This window comes from Tetrao urogallus (assembly GCF_951394365.1).
Source record: "Tetrao urogallus genome assembly, chromosome: 5".
In the NCBI taxonomy this organism is placed as follows: domain Eukaryota; kingdom Metazoa; phylum Chordata; class Aves; order Galliformes; family Phasianidae; genus Tetrao; species Tetrao urogallus.
In genome coordinates this window covers 1,798,435-1,822,929 of record NC_136818.1, presented here as the reverse complement: position 1 = coordinate 1,822,929, position 24,495 = coordinate 1,798,435, and the positions used below count along the sequence as shown (strand labels likewise).

The following is a 24,495-nucleotide window of genomic DNA, read 5'->3' as shown; positions in this document are numbered from 1 at the left end:
AGGGGCCAGTTGTGGAGGTGCAAAAGGGGAAACCGCTGTCATTAGGAAGTTCAGACAAACAAGGCTCTCGAGAAGCACCAGCCCATGAACATCCTGTGCTGACCTTGCAGCATTAAAGGGAAACCCCTAAAGCCTTGTTCACGGTGCTTATTTTTTGCTTTTTGACAAGGCCCCCCCTCTCTACAGAGAAGCAATAAGTAATATGAAAGAGCTTCACACAGGAATGCATGCAAGAGAAGACACTAAGAATGCTTCCTATTGCTGAAGCTTCTTATTTCTCTTAAAGGACAGAGGCTACCTCTTGGCTTTGGTTGGCAGCACCTCTTCAGTGTAAAGCTGATGTTGTCTGTGCGAAGGATTTGTCCTTTCAGGTGATCCATCAACTCTTTTAAGGATGCAAAAGATCTGTTTGAGCCATGTAGGAAGTACCCGCCTTTCTTCACCTCGATCTGGAAGTTCTTGTACTGGACTGAATTATTTATCATCTGTGATTAGAGAAGGGAGGGTGGAAAACAAGCAAAATACTGATCATTGAAGTGAAAGAACACCTGTAGGAGTGAATAAATTTATAAAGCCTTTGAGTTCACATCCAGGACCAGTTAATCATTTGCTCCTATGCTGGATTCCTCTAAAATTCCAACAGTGCAGGAGAAGGCTCCACAATTCCTGTACCCTTCAATCCCAAGAAGGCTCACAGAAAGAGTGGAAGATCAACATGAAGATGCAAACCTCTAACAAGTTCAAATTTTACTCAGTTAAGAATTGCCAAATCTGGAGCATGGTTTCAAAATCTCGACTTAAAAATAGCAAGAATGCTTTTTGCAGCCTTGGCTGTCTAACAAAGAAACAAGATTTCAGGCTGTGCTTCAGATCCTCCAGTTCACACAAAGGTACTGGGGAAGGATGACTTTTGTATTGGTTATTTGGTGTCATTATAAGTACATTCACAGAACTAAATCCACGCTCAAGGAGCGTTAGATAAGGTGCAGCAGCAAATTCTGTCTGCTGTTTTCCCAGCAGATGAGTTTACAATTTGCTTGCAAGTTCACATAGTCTTATTGCTATGAAAGGAAGTGTTCTGGATGTAATAAATGATACGTTCAGAGAGAGCACAAAAGTCTCTCTGACTTTTGTCAGAGGGAAAACAAAGCTATGAGTACAAATGTCCTCCACTTGCTGCATCTGCTGTCAGGAAAAGCTAAGAGAGATTCCCTACAGAATGCAAACATAGCAATATGGATGATGGGGAACCACCAGTCTTCAGCTCACTACTAGAATGCTGCTCCTGACGTACCTCTGGGCCTTGAAGACAAGTCACTGTCATGAGGATGTGGTTAAAGTTTGTGCAGCTCCACCTCAGCACATACATCCCTGCTTCATTCCCTTCCTGGCGCAGTTTGTTGATGGCATATTCAGTGCTGAAAGAGTCAATGTGAAATGCATGAAAACCATTAAAAGAGGAGAGCAGTTGCATCCATAACCTATTAGTAAATACACAGGAGAGTAATCCTGTATTTGGAATGAAATCATACACTCACAACTCAAAAATATTTACACTATTATTAAAACATAATTTGAGTGCATTACACACTCCCACATTTTTATTTATTTTTTACACAAGAGCGAAGAAGGAAAGATATATTGCATGCTTAGTAGGGAAATTCTGCTTTCACCACAGTGCATATGCAAAATTCTCTTCTAGTTTTCTATATGCTGCATCTAAAAATGTAAAGGCCAAAAAGGTGGACAGAAAGGAGAATAATTCCTTCAGTAAATAAAAATAAACATAAGCATTGTACATCCATCCACTTACTCCTAGGGCCAGTATAAAGAAAGATTGTATTTCATTGCCTGAAATATTCCTGTCTGCTCAAGTGACGATTAGTGAAATAAGTCTCAAAATACTCCTGCGTGAGGAAGCATTGGCTTTATAGATAAGTAAACTGATGAGGAGAGAACTGGTGATTTTTTTCATGGATCAGGAGTAACAGAAGTTGTCTGACAGCCTTTTGGTAACTAATTCTGGTCATTACAGAAACCTATCAAACGTCAGACTTCCTCAGTGTATTCAATATGCAGCAGAATTAGAAGACTAATTATCCAAGTGGGTCAAATAAACAAGTTCACTAACCAGATGGGTCCATGGCAACCATTTTTAATGTTGTGTTCAATCAGTGGAGGAGCCACATCTGTGCAGAGATAATGGTGGGCATCTGCTGTAAGTCTGAAGTATCCATCTATTAATGATGCAAACGACAGAGCTTCATCATGTGAGGACAGTTTTAATTCCTAAAAGAGAAAGATATTTTAGTCAAGAATACTTACAGCTCTGTTAAAGCATGAAGGTTTCAATGTCCAGCAGTTTTTTTCACAGTGGGTACAAAATTGCTCAGAAACATATGACAGAAAATCACTCAGGAGGCCAACAGTGACCATTCTCTACCCTCCTCACTTATTACTGGCTAGAAACTTTCACTCTCCTATGAGAACATGAGTCCTATGTGAGATCTGTAACACAAGCTCCTGTGCTAATCTTTGTGAAGCCGCACTAATTCAAGAGTAGGGCAGTCATGTAGGATGGGATGTGAAGCCCAGGGACAGCCCAAAAAGTCAGGACACTAAAATTGGGTACCTATGAACTCACTTTCCTTCCTCTCTCTCCCAGGGTCCCTCTGCCATCCTTCCTGAGCTCATCTTCAATCTGCTTCTGGTAATCCAAGCTGTGTGTGGGAAGGCCACAGGTTGAGAAATGTAGCTAAAGAAGTCACCAAAAGCTTGGGGAACTGATAAATACTGGTGGCATGCAGTAACAAATGGAGAGAAATAACCATCCTCATCAAGTTGCTACTCTTCTAATTAGCACTTCTGCATTTGTACAGCGATGAAGACAGCATATTTAATTGTTATTCAAGAGTCTCAATAGAAAATGTTCCCCAGAGAGGTTGTCACCTCTTGCCCAACAATACCAGGTCACTACAGCCGCCCACAGGAGGGAAAACTATCCAGATTTGGTTCTTACCATTTTTTTGTTATCCTGCTTGTTAATGCTAACCGTAGACTCCTTGATGACAATGTGAGTGATTTCAGGAAAATAGGAAAAATTGTTCCACAGATCTCGGGTTTTGTATCTGTCTTCATCCTTTTTGATTTTGCCATCAGATTTTTTCTTCTTCTCTTTCTCTGTCTGTACAGACTGCAATTGGGATAAAAGTATATTAATAAAAGCAGTCTGACAGTGCCAGAAAATCATTTTTTAAACAGCTGTTATGCCCCCCCAAAGTAACCCTCAAATTCCAGGGATACTCACATTTGGCTTGAGCCTCCACTGAATTCCATTGTTTCCTGTCACGATGACTTCGTATAGTGGAATGATCTCACCGTCTCCACAATTAAATCTATTTATTTCACTCTCAGATGAAATAAGCAGAGATGAAGTCTCAAAAATTTCTGCTCCATAATATTTGGTCAAAGTCTCCATTGTTGATAAGTATTTAACTTTCAGATCGCGTGGAGACACGCTACTGTCACAAATGGTTTTATTGTTGAACTCTTTAAGGAAATGCTTGAAAACGTTATTTATCCGAATCCTGGTTAAGAAATTCCTCTGCCTGATAGTCTTGTTCAAAGTTTCAGGAATATAATGCTTATAACTAGAAGGAAAAACAATGCTAGGCGTTAATATGTTGTTCCCTAAGTTTGTAATTCTAACATGTGCTAATTGCTTACATTTTGAAAGTAATTCACAGAGTGCAGGATGCAGCAAAGCACTGTGCACTTGGTGTGTTGGAGCTTCTAACCCCAGCACAGTCAGACACTGGAAAGTAAAACGCTTAAGATCCCTTTTGGAAGCCAAGTGCAGCATATCCAACAGTGTTGTCCCAACTTACCTGATATCTTTGGGCAGCTCTGGCAGCTTCACATTTTTCTTAATAGCATAGTGAGAGATTGCAAGCACAGCCATTCCCAGACACTCGTTTTCAATTTCATGAACTTCTTGATCATTTTTAGGGTCACGGATTGGTGCCAGTCCCTTCACTAAATCATACTGACCCTTAATAGGAAGCAAAAAGAAGAAAAAAACGTTACTTCATCTGGCATTTGTCATACTAACAGCCAATGGCACAACGAAAGAGTCACTCAAAAACTGAAAGTCGAGACAAGAAAGGGCAGGGGAAGAGGGTTGTGCAAGAAATGCCATCTTCTCTCAGACCAGTCAATGTAGGCAAGAATAGTCACTCCACAGACCTGCCAGTTTGAGAAAGATCAACCTTTATGCCTTACAGAAGTGCTTTACAGTTATGGTTTGTGGAGCAGGTGGAATCACCACGTGTGTCATCTCCTCTCATCCACAGCACTGAGGCTTTCCACCAAGAAAGCGTGTAGACTCCCAGGCAGAACACCTGCACTGCTCAGAGACCCTTCCAAGCCCCCTTTCCTTTACACAGAAATTCACTTTTCCTTTTTAAATTAACTAAAGCACACCCTTCTAGCACCATCATTATATTTTTTCTGTATGCAGTGAATACTTTCCCTCTCTATTTTACCTTTCCTTCATCACCTGATTCTCCCTGTGAACTCCATGCACTCATTCTTTAAGCCACAGCTCAAAGCCTTCAGACAGTCAGAAACATACATGGTCATCAAAGCACGCAGACATTTCTGTGCCTTTGACTAGCATGAGCACTTTTCTATTTGTCCTTTTTAGAAAATGTGGTGACCAATGGTAACACTCAGCCTGACACAATCTTGTCTGGAAATATTCATCACCTCACTCATGTTGTGGATTCACAACAGAAAAACGAGTGTTTGCTGGAGCAGCTCCATGCCTTCTCACTTCTGAAGGACACAACAGTATTTCAGTCTGAAAACTCCGTAGCTGCTGTACTCAGAACTAACTGCAATCATGTTTTTCTCCAGTGCGTTTAATTTGCTCATTTCACAAGCCTTCATCAACTTCAATCTTCCACTTCCCTTCCCATTGCCGAAACCACAGTGCCTGATTTGCAAAACCACTGGTGTGTACATAACCTTTCTTTTGATGGGGAGCACAGCTTTCTGATATAGGAGCCCCACGTGTTTGGAATGAGCAGCATGCTGCCAGCAACTGGGATGCACAGCAGGAGAGAAGAACTGCACGTAGGCAGGCTGTGTGGCAGTGGCATCATGAGTCAATTTTTTAACATCACACAGTAAAATAGACTCATTAAACAGACACGACATCATAGATTTAGTAATGCTACTGTTCATCTGTCGGACTGTAGATGCCACAGTAAATAACTATTAAAAAAATAGTTAATATTAAAGGAAGTGTGCTGTAAAAACCTAGCTCTTCCTGGACTGTAAGGCAGTTACTTCACTTGTTCCACATAGGGTTGGATTGTTCTTCACATAGCAAATTTCTCCACAATGTGAAAGTAAACCCCCACCATCACCAACAGGCAAGCTTAAACATATACTACAGTTGGAAAATAGTTGTGTTTTTTTTAAGCAGAGAATTCCTACTGGATCCAATAGTTTTCAGGTGGGTGGAACTGCACAACCCCCTGCATGCAACTCTCTACCTGTGCAAAGATGTATTCCAATGAGTTTGCATCCAGGATTGGGGTTCCTTCCGGCGCCAGCTTCTTGTCGTAAGAGTTCTTTGACTTCTTTGGGGTATGCCTCCACACTGAGGGTTCGTTTTCACTAGTCCCATGCCAGTTTGTGAAGTAGTATCTTGCAAGAAAAAGAAGGATGAACTTTAAAAAAAAAAAAATGGGGGAAAATCCTCTATTTACATTGGATACCGATTTTAAACCTTCAGAAGGAAATCAGGAACACATCAAAACCCTTCTGCCTCAGTGTAAGTCAATACGCCTCTATTGAGCACTGTTTGGTGTTTGCATTCCAAGATAAATGGCTCAGCTGAAGGATTAGCAGGGCTCCAAACCTTCTCCTCTATGGACACTGAGCACTTCCCTTTGGGCTGCAGCTGGAAGCAGCCATGCACTGGGATTTCTGCTTCCCTTTGGCTGGGATGGAGATGGTGAAAAAGAAACTAACTCCAATCATCCAGCTTTTAGGTTACACGGTCAATCTTCTATATGTACTGCAAATAAGCTTTTTACTCATATCCGCACACAAAGCTATTTAATTAAAAAGCCGCTAAAAGAGTTGGCATCTGCTGCAAATGAATGAAATTGTTGAGATCAAGCCTCTGTTAGAGGCTGTTAAAAAATCTTTGCCTGAATTACCCCAGAAATCTGTTTTTCTCTGGGTTCTATTGAGATCTTAAATCAAGTGAACTTTAGTTAAATCTGGTTTGAATCAATGTGCTTTCAGGAGAGTTCATGCCCTGCGCACGATGGTGACGTACTTACAATTAGAAGGGCAGAACAGAGCAGATTACTCAGCTCTAAGTAGGAAGGATTTCAGTAAGAATAAGCCACTCTCACTCCAGAGAAGTACTCAGCAGTAATCAGAACAAGCAGTGCAGAAGGACTTACTAATACAGCGGGAGGTGAAAAGGAGACATTCATAGAATCCTGGAATGGCCTGGGTTGCAAAGGAGCTGTTGCATTTGCATCTGGCTTTTGGTGGTTTACATGTATATGTATGTGAATTATATAAGCAAGCATACTTGTAAGCATGCAAACAAGCATCTGTGCATGAACAGGTGCTCCTTAACTCTGGTGGTGTGGCTGCAGTGTGCCAGCACCTAACTCATGGAATCACAGCATGGCCTGGGTTGCAAAGGAGCACAACGCTCATCAGTTCCAACCCCTGCTGTGTGCAGGTCACCAACCAGCAGCCCAGGCTGCCCAGAGCCACATCCAGCCTGGCCTTGAAGGCCTGCAGGGATGGGGCATCCACAGCCTCCTTGGGCAGCCTGTGAACAGTGCCTCACCACCCTCTGGCTGAAAAACTTCCTCCTCATATCCAACCTAATCCTCCCCGTCTCAGTTTAAAGCCATTCCCCTTGTCCTGTCACCATCCACCCTTGTAAACAGCTGTTCCCCTCCTGTTCATATGCTCCCTTTGAATACTGGAAGGCCACAATGAGGTCCCCCTGGAGCCTTTACTTCTCCAAGCTAAACAAGCCCAGTTCCCTCAACCTTTCTTCATAGCAGAGGTGCTCCTGCCCTCTGATCATCTTAGTGACCCTCCTCTGATTCCTGATGCAGTGACCACAGCCAGCTTCATATAATTTCACCACCACCTCCTGACAACTGAGCTTCTAAAGCTTTCAAAGTCTGCCTAAATATGTGATTAACAAAATCATAGGGAACTTGAGTGACCAATCAAAGGAAGCATTATGGATTAAAGGCACTGTATTGTGTTTTTGTCCTTTCTTTCTTTTTTATAAATCTTTTTAAGCCCTGTTAAAAAAAGCATACATATATAGCACTGGCAGGAACACCAATACACAACTATGCCAAAAACTCCCAACAAGGACAGCAAGGCACTGCAGAAATCCTTCGGTTCAAGCACAAAAAGCAAAGGAAAGAAAATCTCTGCCTCCAGGAAGTTTGTTTTCACATGCTCCTTTATAAGATGAAAGATCACTAATAATTCAAATTCTTTTGGTATTTCCTGAAAATAATTAAGGGCAAAGTTACGTGTACTGTTTATAACTGAGTGGAGAACTTGTTTCTTTACTATTAAATGTCTTAATCGATTAAGACAACACTTACAAGCTGCAATAAAAATTTCCCCATTGTTTGTGGAACCAGATAAACAAAGCAGGAGAGTCTATGCCTTGAACAAACTGATGGTCTTGTGATAAAGAGGACTTTATTCCACTTTCACAACCAGAAATGGGAGCACAAGCTTCCAAATTCAGTTCTGCAGAAGACCTGGAAAGGAGATCTAAGATCCATTCAGTCTGACCAAGGAATGCTCTTCTCTTTCTTCTCTAGTGACTCTGAGGACTCTTCTTTCCCACATTTCCAACAACAAATGCCAGAGGTCCCTTTGGCATGCCAAGCAACGCTGCTACCACTGGCTTAAACAGTGTCCAGCTATGAGATAGTTAAACTCCTCCATCAGCCTGTGTGCTAATGAGGCAGGATGTTACAAAATACTGTGGTTTCTTTTGTTGTAGATTCCTTTTTCACTTGATGCAAGTGAAAGAAATATAGGGCTTGTAGCAAAGACTGCAGTGAAAAAGCACAGTCCTTTAAAACAAAATGAAAAGTGTATCAGTGGGCATGGATTTAATGGGGAGAGGAGGGTGGGAAGTCCACGCAATCAGAAACCAAACATCACGCTTTCAGCAGTGGAAGAGAAATCTAACACCTAAAAGCATTTCAAAACGCTGAGTCACATACCTTCATTTTAGAGATATATAATATTAATAGAACTTGGCTAAATCAGATCTATCAGTGTGATGGCAGTTCAGAAATGAGGCTGTCCCCATAAAACTGATTTGTCTCTGAATGACAATCTGATACGTTATTAAAAAATCCCAATCTGCATCCCTTTCTCAAAAGGAATTTTGCCTCTCGCAGAGCTCTGAATAAACAATATTCACACAGAGAAGTTTCACAATCCTGTGCTGTTCCTCAGGTCTCAGTGCTCAGCCCTACCCTGCTCAGGTGCCAAAGCACACAATGATCATAAACGAAAGAAAGGAAAACCCCATTTCACCAATGCACTGCAGCACTGCTGGGCAGACTGGAATATTGAGATTTTAGCACCTTCATTTACATAAGCTCTTTCTAAAAGCATATGAAATTACTTTTAATACAAATTATTGGCCCAAAGTTTGCCTATTTTCATGCATGAAGTACATCAGAAGATGAGAATCCCCTGCCAAACTTCAAATCCCAACTCCAGAGCTTAAAAAAACAATAACTACATATACTACATACCACCATAACTACAAATGCATTTTCCATGGCTTCGTTCTGTGTTAATTTAGAATTAAAAACTAAAAAGATCCAGAAAGTGAAGTTCAGTGTCAAGTAATTCTGCCCAGGTCATTAACATCTGATAAGGCTGTAACATCTGCAGTGCCAATGCAAGGACCTGGAGCGAGTACTGCTTGCCCACCCGAAGCAGAAGCATGCCAACACCAGACACAGCAGAAACCATTTAAGAATTAAGGTAATCAAAGCATCGAGTTCCTAATCACAGGATTAAAATATATACTTTTTTCTTCTGCAGAGCAAAGCAGACCGCATCAAAAATTTCCACATCAGGGAAAACATCCCAGGTCCAGATTGTACCGAGAATCGTTTTTATCATCAGTATACTGTTAATCTGACTGCTCCTAAAGCAAGAAAGGGCACTTAATGCTCTGTATGAGGGCATCAGAGTCCTCCCAGCTTTCTTTAGAGTCACTCAACCCCATTATTGTGTGCTGTTTATCTGCCAAACTTAATCACAGCTGTTTAAATCCAAGATAAACTGAGATTAAGTCATTAATGCTGCTAATAGACAGTGGTACAGAAAAGGAAAAGATAAGAGCGTCCTTTTCCTCTTTTAACGTAGGTATCAGTACCATCATTATTTGAAAAGCAAAGATCTTTTTGTTAACTGTGGGTAATTTTTCCCTGTAACAATTCATCCAACAATAACAACAATTCTGGCCTAGCACAGATTGCAATCAGCAGTGGAATACCTCACAGTTAAAAAATCATGATGACAAAGCCCTCTGCATAAGGGAAGGGCTGTTATGCTCCAACAAGCCTAGAGAACAGTTTAGATGTACAGCCTTCAATGGCTTCATGCAACAGCTGTCATAGTGCTGCTTCCACTTTCCAGTGATGAGGACTAGAATGCCCATTCTGCCCCACACATCTCAGCAAAGTATGTGCTATATTTCAAGATTAACTCCTGAAGTTCGACCTGATGGTACGCATAAAGGACAAAGATCCCACCAAAAAGGGTTTGGATTTTCTGGTGCTTTCTGCAGTCTAATAACTGCCACCCCAGTTAGGACACATGGATTCCCCTACAGCCCTACAGGAGAACATCAAAAGTGACAGCACGTTGCTTTCTCCTTTCAAGTTAATAGCAAAATTCCCATTGACTTCAGCAGGAGTACGGTTCGTTATGAGTCCTTCAAATGGAAACAGAAACATACAAAATACTAACATGATAAAACAACATTTCTGACCCATTATTTTTTTTTTTTTCACTTCAGTCACCTACAGGTTCATGAATATGAGTTCTTGTGGTTTGCAACTTCTGCTGTATTTTCAAGGTTATATCACAAAGATGAAAAAAAAATAATCAGGAGACGTTTTAAGCTTTTCCTGTTAATTTTTTATCTGTGGTGTGAAGGACAAGCTGTCGCTTTTGGTTATGCTTTTCAGCTTCTTCAGTGAGCTCAGCAGTATGAGTAAGAGCAACTACGTATTGTTAAGAAAAACCCACGGTCATTTTTCAGACATTCTGCACTTACCTCATTCGATAATAGAGCCGATGCGATGTCTTTTCGTCTATCTTAAAGACCTGGTTTGGTGCATACCAGAGCTTTCTGTTCTCATCAAACAGTGCAAAGAGATTATGGCACAGAGGAGATATAGCTGTCAGAGGACAGTAAGGAAGCATGTCAGTTCACAAGGCTACAAACTACATGCACACTCCAAAAATACAAATGCATCTGATCGTGCAACCTATAGGACACAAAGAAACTGACACTGGGATGAGCTTAAAGCAAGCATGAGAAAGACATGACTAAAGGGAAGATGCAAACTGTATGCTGGCTGACTCCACTGGTTCTCAGGTATTAAACAGTCTGACATTTCAGCTATTCCTAGCATGAAACTTATGCTGAAGTTGTGATTTTGCTGAGGCCCAGTGAAAAGAGAATGAAGAGAAGTTTTTAAAATTTTCATCTTTTCCAGATCACAGAAACGGGTGTTTTAAGAAAACTACAACTCTGTTCTCAGTTTCACTTGATAAATAAATTCTGCTCCCATCAATTGATAGAGAAGATTTTGGGGAAATATTCAAAATCGCTTCTCACCAGCAAAGAGGCACAAAGTGTAACGTGTCATTTTTCCATTCACTGCTAATTCAACAGAGGGATTTCCAACAAGGAACAGACTCTAACTGGTAGGTCTAGGCTGACCTGCGTTAACCTTTGCATTTACACCACCTCAGAGAGAAGCAGGTTATGGTTTCCTCACAGAGGTACAGCTGTTTCAATTCCTTGCTCCTGTTTCCTGTTCAGTAAGAGGCAGTGCCTTTGTGCAAAAGCCCTGTCTGGGCAAGCACCTCTGCTCCACGCATGTGCCTACGTGCCTTTGTGAATCGGTGCCAACGGCAGAGTCCTACAGAGCTCAGTGAAACCATTTCTGTTTCAAATCGAGGAGAGAGAGATCAAAAGCGAAGAAGACGAGGAAATCAAATCTGAATAACCTAATGGTGAAGCTGACAGCAGGTGGGGCTGGCCAGCCACAGCTTTCTGCAGGCCAACCAGCAGCACGCAGATGCCAGCAGAGGTGTAACTACCCAAGCTGCAACTTACAGCAGAGACCAACATCTCCAGCTTGCTGCAATGGGTAAAACTTTTGTATCGTACAGCATCTGCCGTGGATTTAGCAAAGGCCAAGAAGAGGCAGACTGAAGTTCCCTTAAGGAAAGCTCACCTAACGTCACTTCTTTAAAGGTTTTAAATTTCTGACAGAAATTACTGGCAGCAATTGCACAGCCTATGGGTTCACAGCTCTATAAACAGCAGCAGCTCATAGCTCCCACGTGCTGACACAAACAGGTGTGCCTGTTCATTTCATTTTCATTAAAACTACTCAAAAGCAACATGAGGACATATTTGATGAGATCTGTCCTTCAGACTCCCATCATTCCTCTCGTTGGAACGGAAGAGAAGTAACTAGGGAAATAAACTGGAGGATACTCAGCATCAGAAGAACCAAGGTGACATGGGAAAGGAAAACATTGGAAGCCGCATCCGCCCAGAAGCAGGCAGGTAGCCTGTTTGTATGGCCAGCTTCACCACTCCCAGATCACTGAATAGTAATTGGTGTTCCAGGAAGCCTAGGGAATACGACATTTGGACTTGGGGGAAGGAGGAATGACACAAAGGACCTCAGGATTGCAAATATAGAAGCACACTAGAACCTAGATTCATAAGGTTTAAACATAGATTAAATCTGCTGATTCCAATTGAATAATGAAACACTATTTTGCTGGGTCAAGGAACACAGTGACAAAGCAAGACGTTTTCATTATACATTTCTGTATGAACACAATTGTACAGAGTTCAGAAAACTTTACTGGTGAATTATTAATTCTATGGATATTGTAACTCTACAAAGGAGTGTTAGGCAATAAAAGAGAAAATTAAAACTGGGAAAGCAGCAAATTGATGTCTTTTCTCTCATTAGCCCTCTCCAAAATAACATGGAACACTTACTAGCTAGTGTCATAAGTAAAAACATCTTTATGTAACTTATTTGCATACTGTGTCCTCCTAAAGGAAGCCTGATTCCATCCCACTAAAAGAAAAAAATGCCAGTATCTGCCAGAAGCCAGGCTGGGAGATAATCATGTTACATGAATCTCAGGAGAGTCTCTGCCATCTCTTCTACTCTGCACAGTTTAAGAACTGCCAGAGCAGCCCTTGGCAAAGATTTCCATCCTGAACAATACACCACGCATGTTTGTCCTATGATCACTGACTTATGCTCAGAGAAGGATGCATCACTTGTAATACTGTCAGCCTTGTCATTGACAACTCATACAAAACCCATATACTCACAGCACTTCTGGGCAGCTTCAATGCACAGCTCCTCCGAGGTAAACTCGCCACTGGTGTAACAAATGGGGCTTTTATCTTGCAGGTAGAAAAGTATTTCTAAGCCCTGATGCTGAGCTTCCAGGTTTACTTCGCTCTTCTTTGTGCTCCTCATTTTTGCACAGAAAGCCATGGCTTTGCAGTCTTCTTTTACGTTTAGATACTGAAAGTAGAGGAAAACCAGTTAAAGAAAACACTATGAAGGAGAGTGTGATTGATTTGGCTCCATGCTTCTAGTTGTTAGCTCAGTATGCAAGTACTCCATATTAAACAAAAAAAAAAAAAGAAAAAATGTGACTGAAAATAGACTATTTAGGTCACAGAATGAATAAAATGCAATTCATAGATAAGAGATCGCTGAAAGGCAAAAAATTCAGAGCTAAGTTTGGCTCTAAGTTTTGGTTCATCCTTATTTCTTGTGAAAATCCTTGTCAGTACACAAATCTGGTGCTAGTGAACACTGTGACAGGGTAGGCAAAGCATTTCTCGAGCTTCTCATATCAGTAACCCAATTATTCAAAACCAGCACTTTTCATAAATGAGGGGAAAGGTGAAGCAAGAAATCTCAGTGGTTATTCTGTTTCTGGTAACAGCTTAAGTTCTGGTGGTTCCACAGCTATTCTGGAAGGTTTATTTTCTTACCATAAAGCAGGAATAACTTTCACATCCTTAAGCACCTAAATGACTGGAAAACAATTACTGACTACTCCAGGCTGGCTGATACAAACAGTACCATGAACATTTCCCTTAAAAAAAGTTACCTTCTGTTTTTACAATCTGCTCCTAACATGCAAATACTTCTGAAAGCTTTCTCCCCTCTCACCTTTTGTTTTTTATTTTAATACACTTGAGATATCACACTGAAACAGGCTTTTACCGGAGAGCTGTTTTTATAGTTACTTCTCCCCCCCAAGTGGGTAAAAGTAGCACTAAGGAGGTTTAATGACATCCCTCACACGCTGCCAAGAAGGATCCAAGGGAGCTGTGACTCGAAAGGAAAGGCGCGTGGCATTTTGTGCCTGGTACTTAAATAGAAAGAGCAGAACGGAGCTGGGTGACCACAGACTTCAGCTATTATGGGGTCCGTGCTCCACTTTTTACTCAACTTTAGCTCAATCAGTAACAAAAGCCCAAACCACCAATTCTGCAATTTACAAACATAATCCTCCCACCGAAAACCAAGCAAAGCCAAACCTCAGAAGCCAACACACCTGCATTTATGTGTCTGTCTGATCCTCAATGTGGCTGAAACAGATTATCTTCACGCTCTCCAAGAGTAACTCGTGTCTGGCTGGGAAAAAAACAAAGTCAGGAATTAGTTTGTACAGTATTTGAGGCACCAAATACACGGTCAGGCTGACAAAAAGCCACTTGCAATCAATTCAATGGGATCTTTCCATTAATAGACTCAAGTCTGGTTGAGCACCTAGGGGTGCACTCTGCAGCCCATGTAAATCTGCTCACTTCTTCTGCCTCTTCGGATGCACAGATTGAGAGGCAAACCAACCCAGGGGGAAAGCCTCAACCACTTTAATATCTTTTCATATTTTCAGAGCATCAGCAATCTGTTTGGTGCCATACCCATGGCAGCCCTCAGCCGTGACTCAAAGGAGCATTCTTCCCTTAGCTTCATGGCTTGACAAGTCACTTCCTTCTTCCTATTTGTAACTGAATACTGGTAAATCTAATTAACTTCCAGCCCCTCCTTCCAAAGTATTGGGTTTTGTCCTTTATTGCTTTACTCTCCTTTGCCCTGTGGAAGATGCAGAGCTCTGGTCAAGTGATGGAGGATGAGGAAGTATGAGAGCAAGGCTGGCATCTCTCCTTGCTCACATGGGACACCGCAGTAACTCCCGTGCCTCTGGCAGCAGAAACACCTTCCTATAGTTTTTAAGCCTTTTCTGAGACTACAAACAACCTCAGTACTCTGGAGCTGGCTTGCAAAACTACTCCCACCCAAAGTTACAGCTCACTGCTACCGCCTGAAGCAAACCAGGGAAATATCAACCCATCCGTGCCATTTTAATGCTAAATTTAAGGTTCCATGCACATTTTCTCAGCAATGATACAGAGAAGAAGTAATTGAGAGTGTGATCACTGGAACATGCAAACAAGCTGGTAATTATTTCTGCACAGCACCAGAAAATTTCAATGCAAAAGCTCGAGAACGGAGCTGCAATCTAACTGAAAATACTCCCTTTTAAACAACGTATCTGACAATTGAAACTCACTGTATTTTAATGTCTGTGTGGGCATAACATTACAAAGATTGCCTAGAGGCTTTAAAATGTGAAGGGAAATGTAAAACCGCTGCCTTCTTGCAGATCCATAAATCTAAACTGCTTTTCAACACAGCGTTCTTTGGGTTTGCTTAATAGCTGGTGCTGCTTCCCAATCACGACAGCGATTCCCAGAACACAAAAGAACCATAAGCACTGCTTCATCCCAATACTCTTCAGAGGACAAAGAGAACAAACCAATGTCCAATTTCCAGCTTGCTGTTTACCAACAAGTCTTCTAGATAGTCTTGCATTCAGTGCCAGGAATGCATCTTTTAACAAATGTATCCTAGAGTGTCCCACAAGTCTCCATTGGGATGCTGTGTTCCTCCTCTGAGCAGCAGCACATCCCCAGCCCCAGGCATTAACCCCCACCAAACTCTCCCCCTCGTGCTCTGCTGGTGAGCTTAGGGCAGCAGCCCTCCCAGCGCTCCTTTTGGTTCACCCCATGCCCTGTGGGTCTCATCCTGCACTGCAGCTCCATCTCCCAGCAATCCCCACAGCAAAAGGCTTCTCTGGCCATTGGAAATGCTGCTCGGTGCATACGTACACACTCGCCACCCTTGTGAAATGCCCTATTTTGGGGGCAGCACAGCAGGGAGAGCCAATTCCCAGCTCGGTGCACCCACCAGCACAGGGGGACAACAGTTTGTCCTTCTCATGGGGTGATCAGCCATATATGTGTGCACAAACCTACAGAAAACACCACAGCCGCCCAGTGCCAGCACTGACATCTCATTTCTTTGGACTGGGTCATCAAGCAGCCTGGACCCCACACAAATCTTTTTTTCCTCGTATACAAATGAGACCCTCATAAAATTTTGCTATCACATTGCTCACAATTGGTTTGCTTCTGGTCTTAAACATTAAGACAAAGAAAAACTGACAGCTATCCGTTGAGAAATTCTGGTTCTTCTCTACAGCTTGCTGCAGCCAATTCTCCTCAGTGCACCAGAACAGTTCAAGCCCAATATTCCTGGCATTTCTAAGGAAAAAAAGACAAACACACAACACTTGAATAACTACTTCCAACTTCTGTATGCCTCAAAGGTCAAGGAAAGAAAAGGGAAATAAATACTTTGAGTTTGACCCTGGGCAGAAGATGTCCATATGCTGGCATAGAAAAGCCACAACATCTCCTGCCAAGCTGACATGTTCCGTACCCGGCGAGAGCCCACACCCTACGAAAATACCAAGATGCACAAGAAACCTTTCCCTTGAATAAGGAAACTGAAGATTAAATTGTCAGCTAGGAAGCACTTCAAGATGTCAGACACCACAACCAGCTCTAAGCTCCAACGGGCATTAATAAATCTCACCCCACAGCAGTTCAAAGAGAACTGTAGATTCCCATAGCTCCGGCTTCCTACGTTAGCAATAGACGTGTAAATCTAAGACTGGCCCAGGCAAAGGAAGCAAATGAAACCCCCACAGGCTTTGAGAAGTTACCCACCCAGCTCACATCCACATCCAAGCGGAGGCGAATCTGTGTCTGAGACGCGCTGGGCTCAGAAACTCAGGTTTGCTTCCTACACATTTCGGGGTGCAAACAGGACATGGAGTGCCTGTTTCAAGGCAAAAGTCTCTAAAATGCAAGGAATGGAAAATCCCAGATAGCATCTGCCTAAACCAGAACCAGTTTTGTGCACCATTTTTACGTTCTTCCTCTTTTTCTCTCTCGCAGCCCGTTTAGTTTCTTGTTTCATGAAAAGGACACTGCAGGGGATGTTTATGGTTGCTTATGCTCGGAAACCAACACGTAGGCTTTCCTCAAGTGAACAGAGTGTGCCATTTTGTAGTAATAATAGTTTATGTCAGCTGGAAAGTTCTCAAATTCTTCTTTTCAATGCAGCAATAAAGAACCAGAGCACAGGCTGTACAGCACAGAGCATCCTCCTCATGCAGCACAAGCTATTAGATTGCTCTACATGACACATCTAAAACAATCCCGGGCGCTCTGCTTAACCACAAGGATAAAGGACACAGGACAAGAAGCAGTGATCATGCAGCACATTAAAATCCCAAATCTGGGTGTCACGCCATGCTCCCTGAGCAGCCTTTGTCCTGCAAACACTCCCAACTCCCCTCGGGTTTTTCTGTACCATTCATTCTGCGATATGACTGATGTATGTTGGACATTTTGTTTTAAACATCGGGTTGACGGAGCACAGGGCGGAAATTTTCAGCAAAAAGTTAACATTAACGTGCAGCAAAGTTCTTAGATCTGAAAAACAAGGTGCCCACCATCGGGTACATCGGCCAGCCTTTGCTATGCACACGCTGACATTACCAGATGTTCTATATTTCCATTTTCGGCCATCTGAACAGCAGAGGCTGCTGACTCCTATCGTGTTCACATCATAACTCCTTCAGACCAGACCGAGCGCTTTAAGAACCCACTCAGTTCACCGTCACACTGAGAACCAGCCGTGCTCATTTCCTGTGCTCTTCCAACTCAATTTCAACAACTTCTCTGAATTCTGTGACCTCATGTACGTGGGAAGAACTTTTTCAGCTCACCCATAAAGCTTTGTGCAAGTTTACCACTGCTATCATCCTGTAAGTGCTGCTGTAGATGTGCTTGCATGCACACAAACCAAGTCACATTTTCTCCCCTTCCAGCCTAACAATCCTTTGGACAGCCAGTGGGCTTCTCCTAGCTGGGCTGGTATGGAAGGAATAGTGAATATAGTGTTTATAGCTTGCTTCTTCTAAAACATAGACGTGTATTAAATCCTTTCTCATCCACTGTTTCTGGTGAAGTAACAACTTTAAATTAGACAATTTGTTATTATATCCTTTTATTGTGTTTTATTAAACACCTCTCACCTAAACCAGTATCGCTTTCATGGAATCACAGAACGGCTCAGGTTGGAAGGAACCTTACAGATCATCCAGTTCCAGCCCCCTGCTGCAGACAGCACTGCCTAGCAGCAGATCAGGCTGCCCAGGATCCCATCCCACCCGGCTTCAGGCAGCTCCAGGGATGGAGCATCCACAGCTTCTCAGGCCAACGTCACTATCCTCTGGGTAAAGAATTTCCTCCTAACATCTAACCTAAATCCCCTAAATTTTAAAGCTATGCCCCTTGCCCTATCATTATTAGACCATATTTAAAAAAAAAAAAAATCAGTCTCCCTCCTGCTGATGAGCTCCTTTCAAGTACTGGAAGGAATTCACATCAAATTTTGACCCATCTTGGAAAGGTACCACACAACTACATAAGTTTTATGTCACTACTGTGTAGCTAATACTTCCAAACTTTATACACACAAACTAGATAAAATTCTCTATTTTCTTCCCATAAACCAATCACTTTTTTTTTTAAAAAAAGAGCTTTATTACTAAGATTGATGCAAATGGAACTGGAGGGGGATTCCAGGCTGAAAGAGGATGGACAGCTTGTTTTTATTTCTGCCTGGGGAATGACATTAACAATCCCTTTCCTACTCTGTGCTTCTTCCCTGCTGCTCACTGCTGTCCCTCTGTCTGCACCTCTCAGAGGTGATGGAAGCACTCTGGCAAGGAGCCACACCATCTTCCTAGCAATGAAGCACATCTTCAGGAAACTCGGCCTCTTCCTGGTGGCACAGCACTGATTGAAGAGGTTTCCTGAAGTTCAGTTCTGATGCGTGGAAAAGCTTGCATGAAAATCAGTTGGCGTGGTAAAGATCTCCTAATCTATGTTTTCTTGGGTGAGCATGTGGTAAGGGTGTGCTGCAGAGGAGAACAAGCTGTAGGTGTTGCACAGATCTGCCAGAAAGACAGGAGTGGAAATGAAGAGAGAAAGAATGGAAGAAAAGCCACAAAAGCCCATTACAGCATTCCCTCCGTGCCAGCGGAAAGACTACAGGGGCCAAGGTCATCGTGCAGCTCTCTGCTGTGGGTGTCAGGGCACCTCAAATGTAACGGGGGGGCGAGGGGGAGACTCAGTGTCCAACAATGTGCTGGGACTTTTAAAGACCTTCAGCACTTCCCTGCTTCCTGCAGAAAGCACCCTGGCAATCCAGGGCCCTTTTGCTCCGGAATGTTGATGTGAGAGCAACCAGCAGCATTCCCACAGAGCCACCAGGATGGAGGTGAAGCACTTGGATTATCCATCGCCTTCCGGAGGAAGCTCTGTAAATGAAACAGCTCCTCTCTTTATCCAGACAGGATCAGGAGGTCATCATCACTTCGTGCTGCTCCTGAGAGTTAAAGTCCAACAGATTGCACCATGCTGAAACGTGCCAGGAGGAAAGCTGGCACCGGAGGACTCACCAGGCGCCTACGTGCCACAGTCTACCCATCTCCAGCCTATTTATTTATTTGCAAACTTCAGTTGTTCAGCAGTATGCAGGCAAAGAGGGGATGAACCACAGAACCTGGACCTACCACACTGGCACTGAGCCATTCCACACTGGCACTTTTCCACTGGTTGATTATTTAGACTTTGCATGTACCTGAGAAGTGACTGCTTGTGTCCCACTTCTGCAAAACTACTATACCTCCATTTGCATAATAAAGAGATGATACATCCCTTCATGGCCATCTTTATGATCCACTGGTGATCCTCAACAAGGGGATATGACATTTTATTTGCTTTTAAAGAAAGAAACCTGAGGTTTACAATGGCGGAAGCTGGACTTCCGATCCTGCCTTAGATCTCTAGTAAGAAGCAAACCAGAACAAGCGAACAGCTGATGCCTAGCAAAGGTAAGGCTGGTTGAACAGCACCTGAAAACTATCATCATGCTTCTCCTGCAAGCCAAAAGAGGAGAAATTAAATGACTTACCAAAGCAATCAGCACCTACGCTAGCAACCAGTGTGGGTCTGCAACTTGGCTGCCTCTAACACAAGGCAGAATTAGCAGCAGTTTCTCCAAACACCAAGGGGATGAGTAAGCAGGCTTCACACACGCTGCAGCTTTCTGGTTCGTGAATATGTAAAGCATGCAAAGAGGCTGGGACGTTATGGTGACCACAGAGCTACTGCAGAACTGCCCTTGGCTGACTGCCCCCGGCTGCTCGCAGCCCGCTCGAGCAAAGCTCCCAGCGCAGGAACCATGCTGGGTCACTTCTCTTGTGGTCAGCCCCATAGCCACTTCCTTGCGGCAGCTACAGACGTTCTTAACCTTTTTCATTTTCAAGTCACAAAATGGAGCCCCTCGTCCCAGTTCTCTCTGCCCCTTCCTTCCTTCTGCCCTGAGCTTGGAGTGCACATGGGGGGGCACCAAGGAGCACCAGCCCCCCTATGCACCCTGCGTCTGAGCACCACGTGCATGAGGGCATCCTAGATAAAGGGGAATTAACACAGCAAAAGTTCCTTACTCAGAGGAGGGATTTGCCCAGTGCCATCCTTCAATAGGGCTGAGGTGCCCAAAAGCACCTCGAGAGCAGCAGGAATGAGCAGCAGGAATTCCTGGCAGTAAGGAGCATCCTCAAGTCAACCACGGCAGCCCCCAGAACAATCTAACCCAATCAGCATCCCTTTGCACTGTCACTGGGTCAAAAAGAAGTACCACTAACCTACTGCAATTAAATCACTAACAAAAGCTTCAACAGTTTTAAATATCTGGTCAACATCTACTCCACACACGGCAAGAACTCCTCAGTTTTAGCTGCAAAGATTTCTGGTACTCACAGGCTTCCTGCGGTGGCTTTGCACTTTAGTAAGTGTTTTTTGATGGTTTGCCTTTTTTTTTTTTTTTTTTTTTTTTTTTAACTTTTTTTTCTTTTCTCTTTTGTTTTAATGTGGTGAGAAGATCATTTTAAAGCTCACTCTTAAGGGCCCACAATTCAAAACAGGCTATAAACAAAAGCAAACAAAACATGACCAGTTATCTTTGTCCTTCTGCACAGAGCAAAACCACCAACAAAGACATCTACAAACCAATAAACATTCTTTCTATAATACACTTGCAAAACCATCCAATTTCACAGCGAATCTTGCATTTGCTACCAGCAGCAAGAGCAACTTGGCCTTAAAAGTCTCTCAGCATTCTTTGATCTCCTGTTTTTAAGCTAAAATAATCTTGCTGTAATGGTAACCCCAAAGATAGAACACAATGTGCCACCATTCTGGATGGAGAAGACAGAACCATAGACTCATTCAGGCTGGAAAAGTCCTCTGAGATCCCAATCCACCCCCATCCCACCTCCACATGCCCACGTCCTTCAGTGCCACATCCCAACAACTCTGGAACACCCCCAGGGAGGGTGACCCTAACCCCCAGGGCAGCCTATGCCAGAGCTGACTGCTCTTTGGAGAAGAGATTGCTCCTAACACCCAGCCTTTCTTTGATATAATGCACAATAACAGCTAACAAGGCAGCTCTGGGATGCCAGGGGCGAAGCCAGCTTTTCCTCCCCTTATGGTTGGGTGGTACAAAAACAACCCCAGGGTTATGGATGGTGCCTCAGCTGAAGCCCTTGTGAACACAAAGCTCCAGCACAACACCTTAAAAAGCTTAAAATGATTTAAAGCACAGCCATCTCCGTGGAGGCGCAGGTGCTCCTGGAGCAGAGATATTGCCAATTGCAGCTGCACGGTCCCACATGTCACAGTGCAAAAACATCCCTATCATTCACCACACGTGGTAAAGCAGAACAGGAATGGAGTGATGAGAAAGAAATCAGTAGGCTTTAGCTCTGAGCACAGACCACGTCTGGTCTTACCAATGAGGCTCCAGATTAATCGCTTTGGCAAAACCTTTAAGGAACCTTTCTACTCTGTGAGCACCAAACGTGTCCCCAACCTCCTCCCCTGCTGCCCTCCCCATGCCCCCAGCAATAGGGCGTCTTTCTGCCCACTGCTCAGCCCAGCTGGGCCAGGGAACACCTGGCTGCAATCAGCAAACTGCAGAAACCCAGAACGAAACACCAACAAGGAAGAACACCCAGATGGCATTGCTGAGCCCCTCAGGCAGAACTTGACTCCAGGAGAACCTCCCCCAGCACAGCAAAAGTCACCAGTGGGAAGAAATATTTACCTTCAGGTTTCCTCTCCACCTCCTTCCTCCCAGCACACACATGAGGTGGCAATGCTACTTACTAACATTGACATGGCTCTCCTTCGCTGAAGACTACAGCTGGTCTTTCTGCACAGTGTGAAGTCCAACTACCAGAAAAAAAGGTGCTTCTGGGTCTAGAAAGTCAGTGCTGCTCCCAAAGACAGCACTACAACTCTCTCCGCCCAATGTAAGCTGCATTATAAGTTCTTTTATCTCATGCAAACTACCACCTACATTTGAAAACACATCTGCTCCACAATAGATTATTTCTGCTGCTGATGAGATAATTTATACACAGATGTTTGCTTGCAAAGGAGATCCCAAGACATGCTATGGGAAGCCATGGACATGAGGCTGATTTACAGAAAGGCAAGTGTCACAGTACTGAAGCAGCCAGAAATAGAGGGCAAATGTTTTAACAGAGGTAGACACAGCAAGGAGGAACTACGACTTAATTGCTGAAAGTCTTCAGGCTAACATTGCAATAAACAATAAGCAAAAAAAAAAAGCTTGGTTTTCCACATGTGTGCGCAAGAGAGATGGTAAAAAGAAAATGAACAATAAAGAGCTTCCCAACGCAGAGAAATTCCCACAGAAAGTTACTGGACTAGCCTGGTTCAAACTATGTTAACCGTCATCACTATTTGGACGGCAAATAGAAAAGATGTTCTAAGTTTAGACAAGCTGGAGGAGAGGGGCTGGCTTAGCACTTGGTGTTATAAAACACCAAAGCTGGGAACAGGGCCCAGATGCAGGGACAAGAAAGTGCTGTGCTGTCACAGAGCACCCACTTGCCAAGGGGACACAGTGGCACACTCATACCTGCATATATTTTTCAGAAGACACGCGTGACTGGAAATGACAGACCGAAGGCTGTTAAGACACCATTTTAATGAGTGGAAAATGCAGTTTGTTATTGCTCTGTTGTGATAAAGACACGTAGCAATTACTGTTTTATTATTGACTGATCAGCAGAGAGCATCTGTGAAATAGCAGTAAACAGTTTTATTATTGTTAGTCAGAGGAAGGAGCCCCAGCTAGCTGATGGGCTTGTCAGAGCAAAGTGAAGGACGACTCTGAGGTCTCCCTTCTCCTCCGTCCACTGCTTTGTTTCTGCTCTCAGAGGCCTTGTTGGGGAGTGCAGGGAGCAGCTCAGCCTCAGATCCCTGCCAGGGCTGCGGTGCTACACCTTGCAACCCTGCACTACGGACCTCTCCTTTGGATAAGGCATACCAAGGGCTGCAAGCACGAGAGAAATAGAAAACAGTGCAGAAAATGGCCATTACAAAGAAACAATCACAGTGACAGATCTTGAAACTGCTTTATTTTCAGTCTCTGCCTGAAAAGTCTCCTGAAAGAGCTGAGATGGCTACGTCGCTCCTCTCCCGCAGATGAGCAGCACAGCTAACAGCTGCTTAAGGAGCCTGCTCTGCCCTTTGCTCATCTAGGGGAGTCTCAGGTGAACTGTTTGTTAAAGGCAGCTCAGGTCAGAATGCACTTCCCAGCAGGAGCTGAGAGTCCTTGCACATTGCCCATTTTCCCCACACACAGACTAAAGGCCTTTGAGCTGGATGCCATTTGCTCCTTTTATTGCCAATCTAGACAATTAAGCCCAAGACACTTCTTGCCTTACCCCGAATCAGAAACCTGAAGCAGGCCAAGCGAGGCTGCTGAGCCTTTCCTTAGACTGAAGAGGGACCTCACATCTGTAGCCACACTCACTTCTTTGGACTGGAGATTCAAAAGCTGGATAAGCAGATTCTTCCCCAGAACTTACTTCAGTTTACTTGTAATTATTTTATATTCTCAGGCTTTAATGAAACCATACATAGCCCTTCTCCCTTTATGGAGAGAAGTTTATGGCATATCTCCCATGGGGAGATAAGCCCCATGCATCACCTGTAAGAGTGATAAACAGATCTCATTTTCAGTCCTTATTCTCAGATCTGTAATAAGAGTTAAAAGTGGAAGGAAAAAAAAAACACATTTTACACAGCTGCAGGATTGTTTCGTCCTAAAAATCAAATACAAGTAAATGAGCAGAAGTCAGTTAAAATAGAGGAAGACAATCAGTAAAAGCCAGATGAAGCTACTTTGGAGGCTTGGGTAGACAACTCGAGCTTTGCCAAATAACAAGGTGAACAAAATCAAATCAACAAATCAAATCAAAAAATGAACTCGACCCGAAATGGCTCTCCAACGTTGATATCTCCATATCTCCAAATCTCCAATATGGAATAGCCGTGGTGTTATGAAAGCCAGGCTGCCAACTGCTGCAACTAAAGGCTCATCTAACAGTTGCTATCAGTTTGAAATAGTCAAACACCCTGCTGCTCACCTAGGGTTGTTTGAATCTCTCAAGATAGCAAAAGTAACCAACAAATTAGTGTTTAAGCAGAGGCAGACCTTGCCACAAGCAGCTTGTTAGACAGGAACATGGGCTGGGAAGGAACCTGTAAATCAAGTCTACTCCTCC

General features: G+C 43.3%; 1 protein-coding gene across 1 annotated transcript in view; it reads right to left on the bottom strand.

Moving 5' to 3' along the window:
* Window positions 1–24,495, bottom strand: part of JAK1 (Janus kinase 1) — a gene marked incomplete at both ends in the record, with an annotated part of 66,852 nt that overhangs the window by 12,568 nt on the left and 29,789 nt on the right. The window contains 9 exons of the mRNA XM_079535460.1: window positions 299–485; window positions 1,295–1,418; window positions 2,132–2,289; window positions 3,020–3,193; window positions 3,308–3,650; window positions 3,888–4,051; window positions 5,562–5,715; window positions 10,391–10,514; window positions 12,713–12,911. Of these exons, the coding sequence (XP_079391586.1) occupies window positions 299–485; window positions 1,295–1,418; window positions 2,132–2,289; window positions 3,020–3,193; window positions 3,308–3,650; window positions 3,888–4,051; window positions 5,562–5,715; window positions 10,391–10,514; window positions 12,713–12,911 (1,627 nt within the window). The remainder of the gene's footprint in view (window positions 1–298; window positions 486–1,294; window positions 1,419–2,131; window positions 2,290–3,019; window positions 3,194–3,307; window positions 3,651–3,887; window positions 4,052–5,561; window positions 5,716–10,390; window positions 10,515–12,712; window positions 12,912–24,495) is intronic.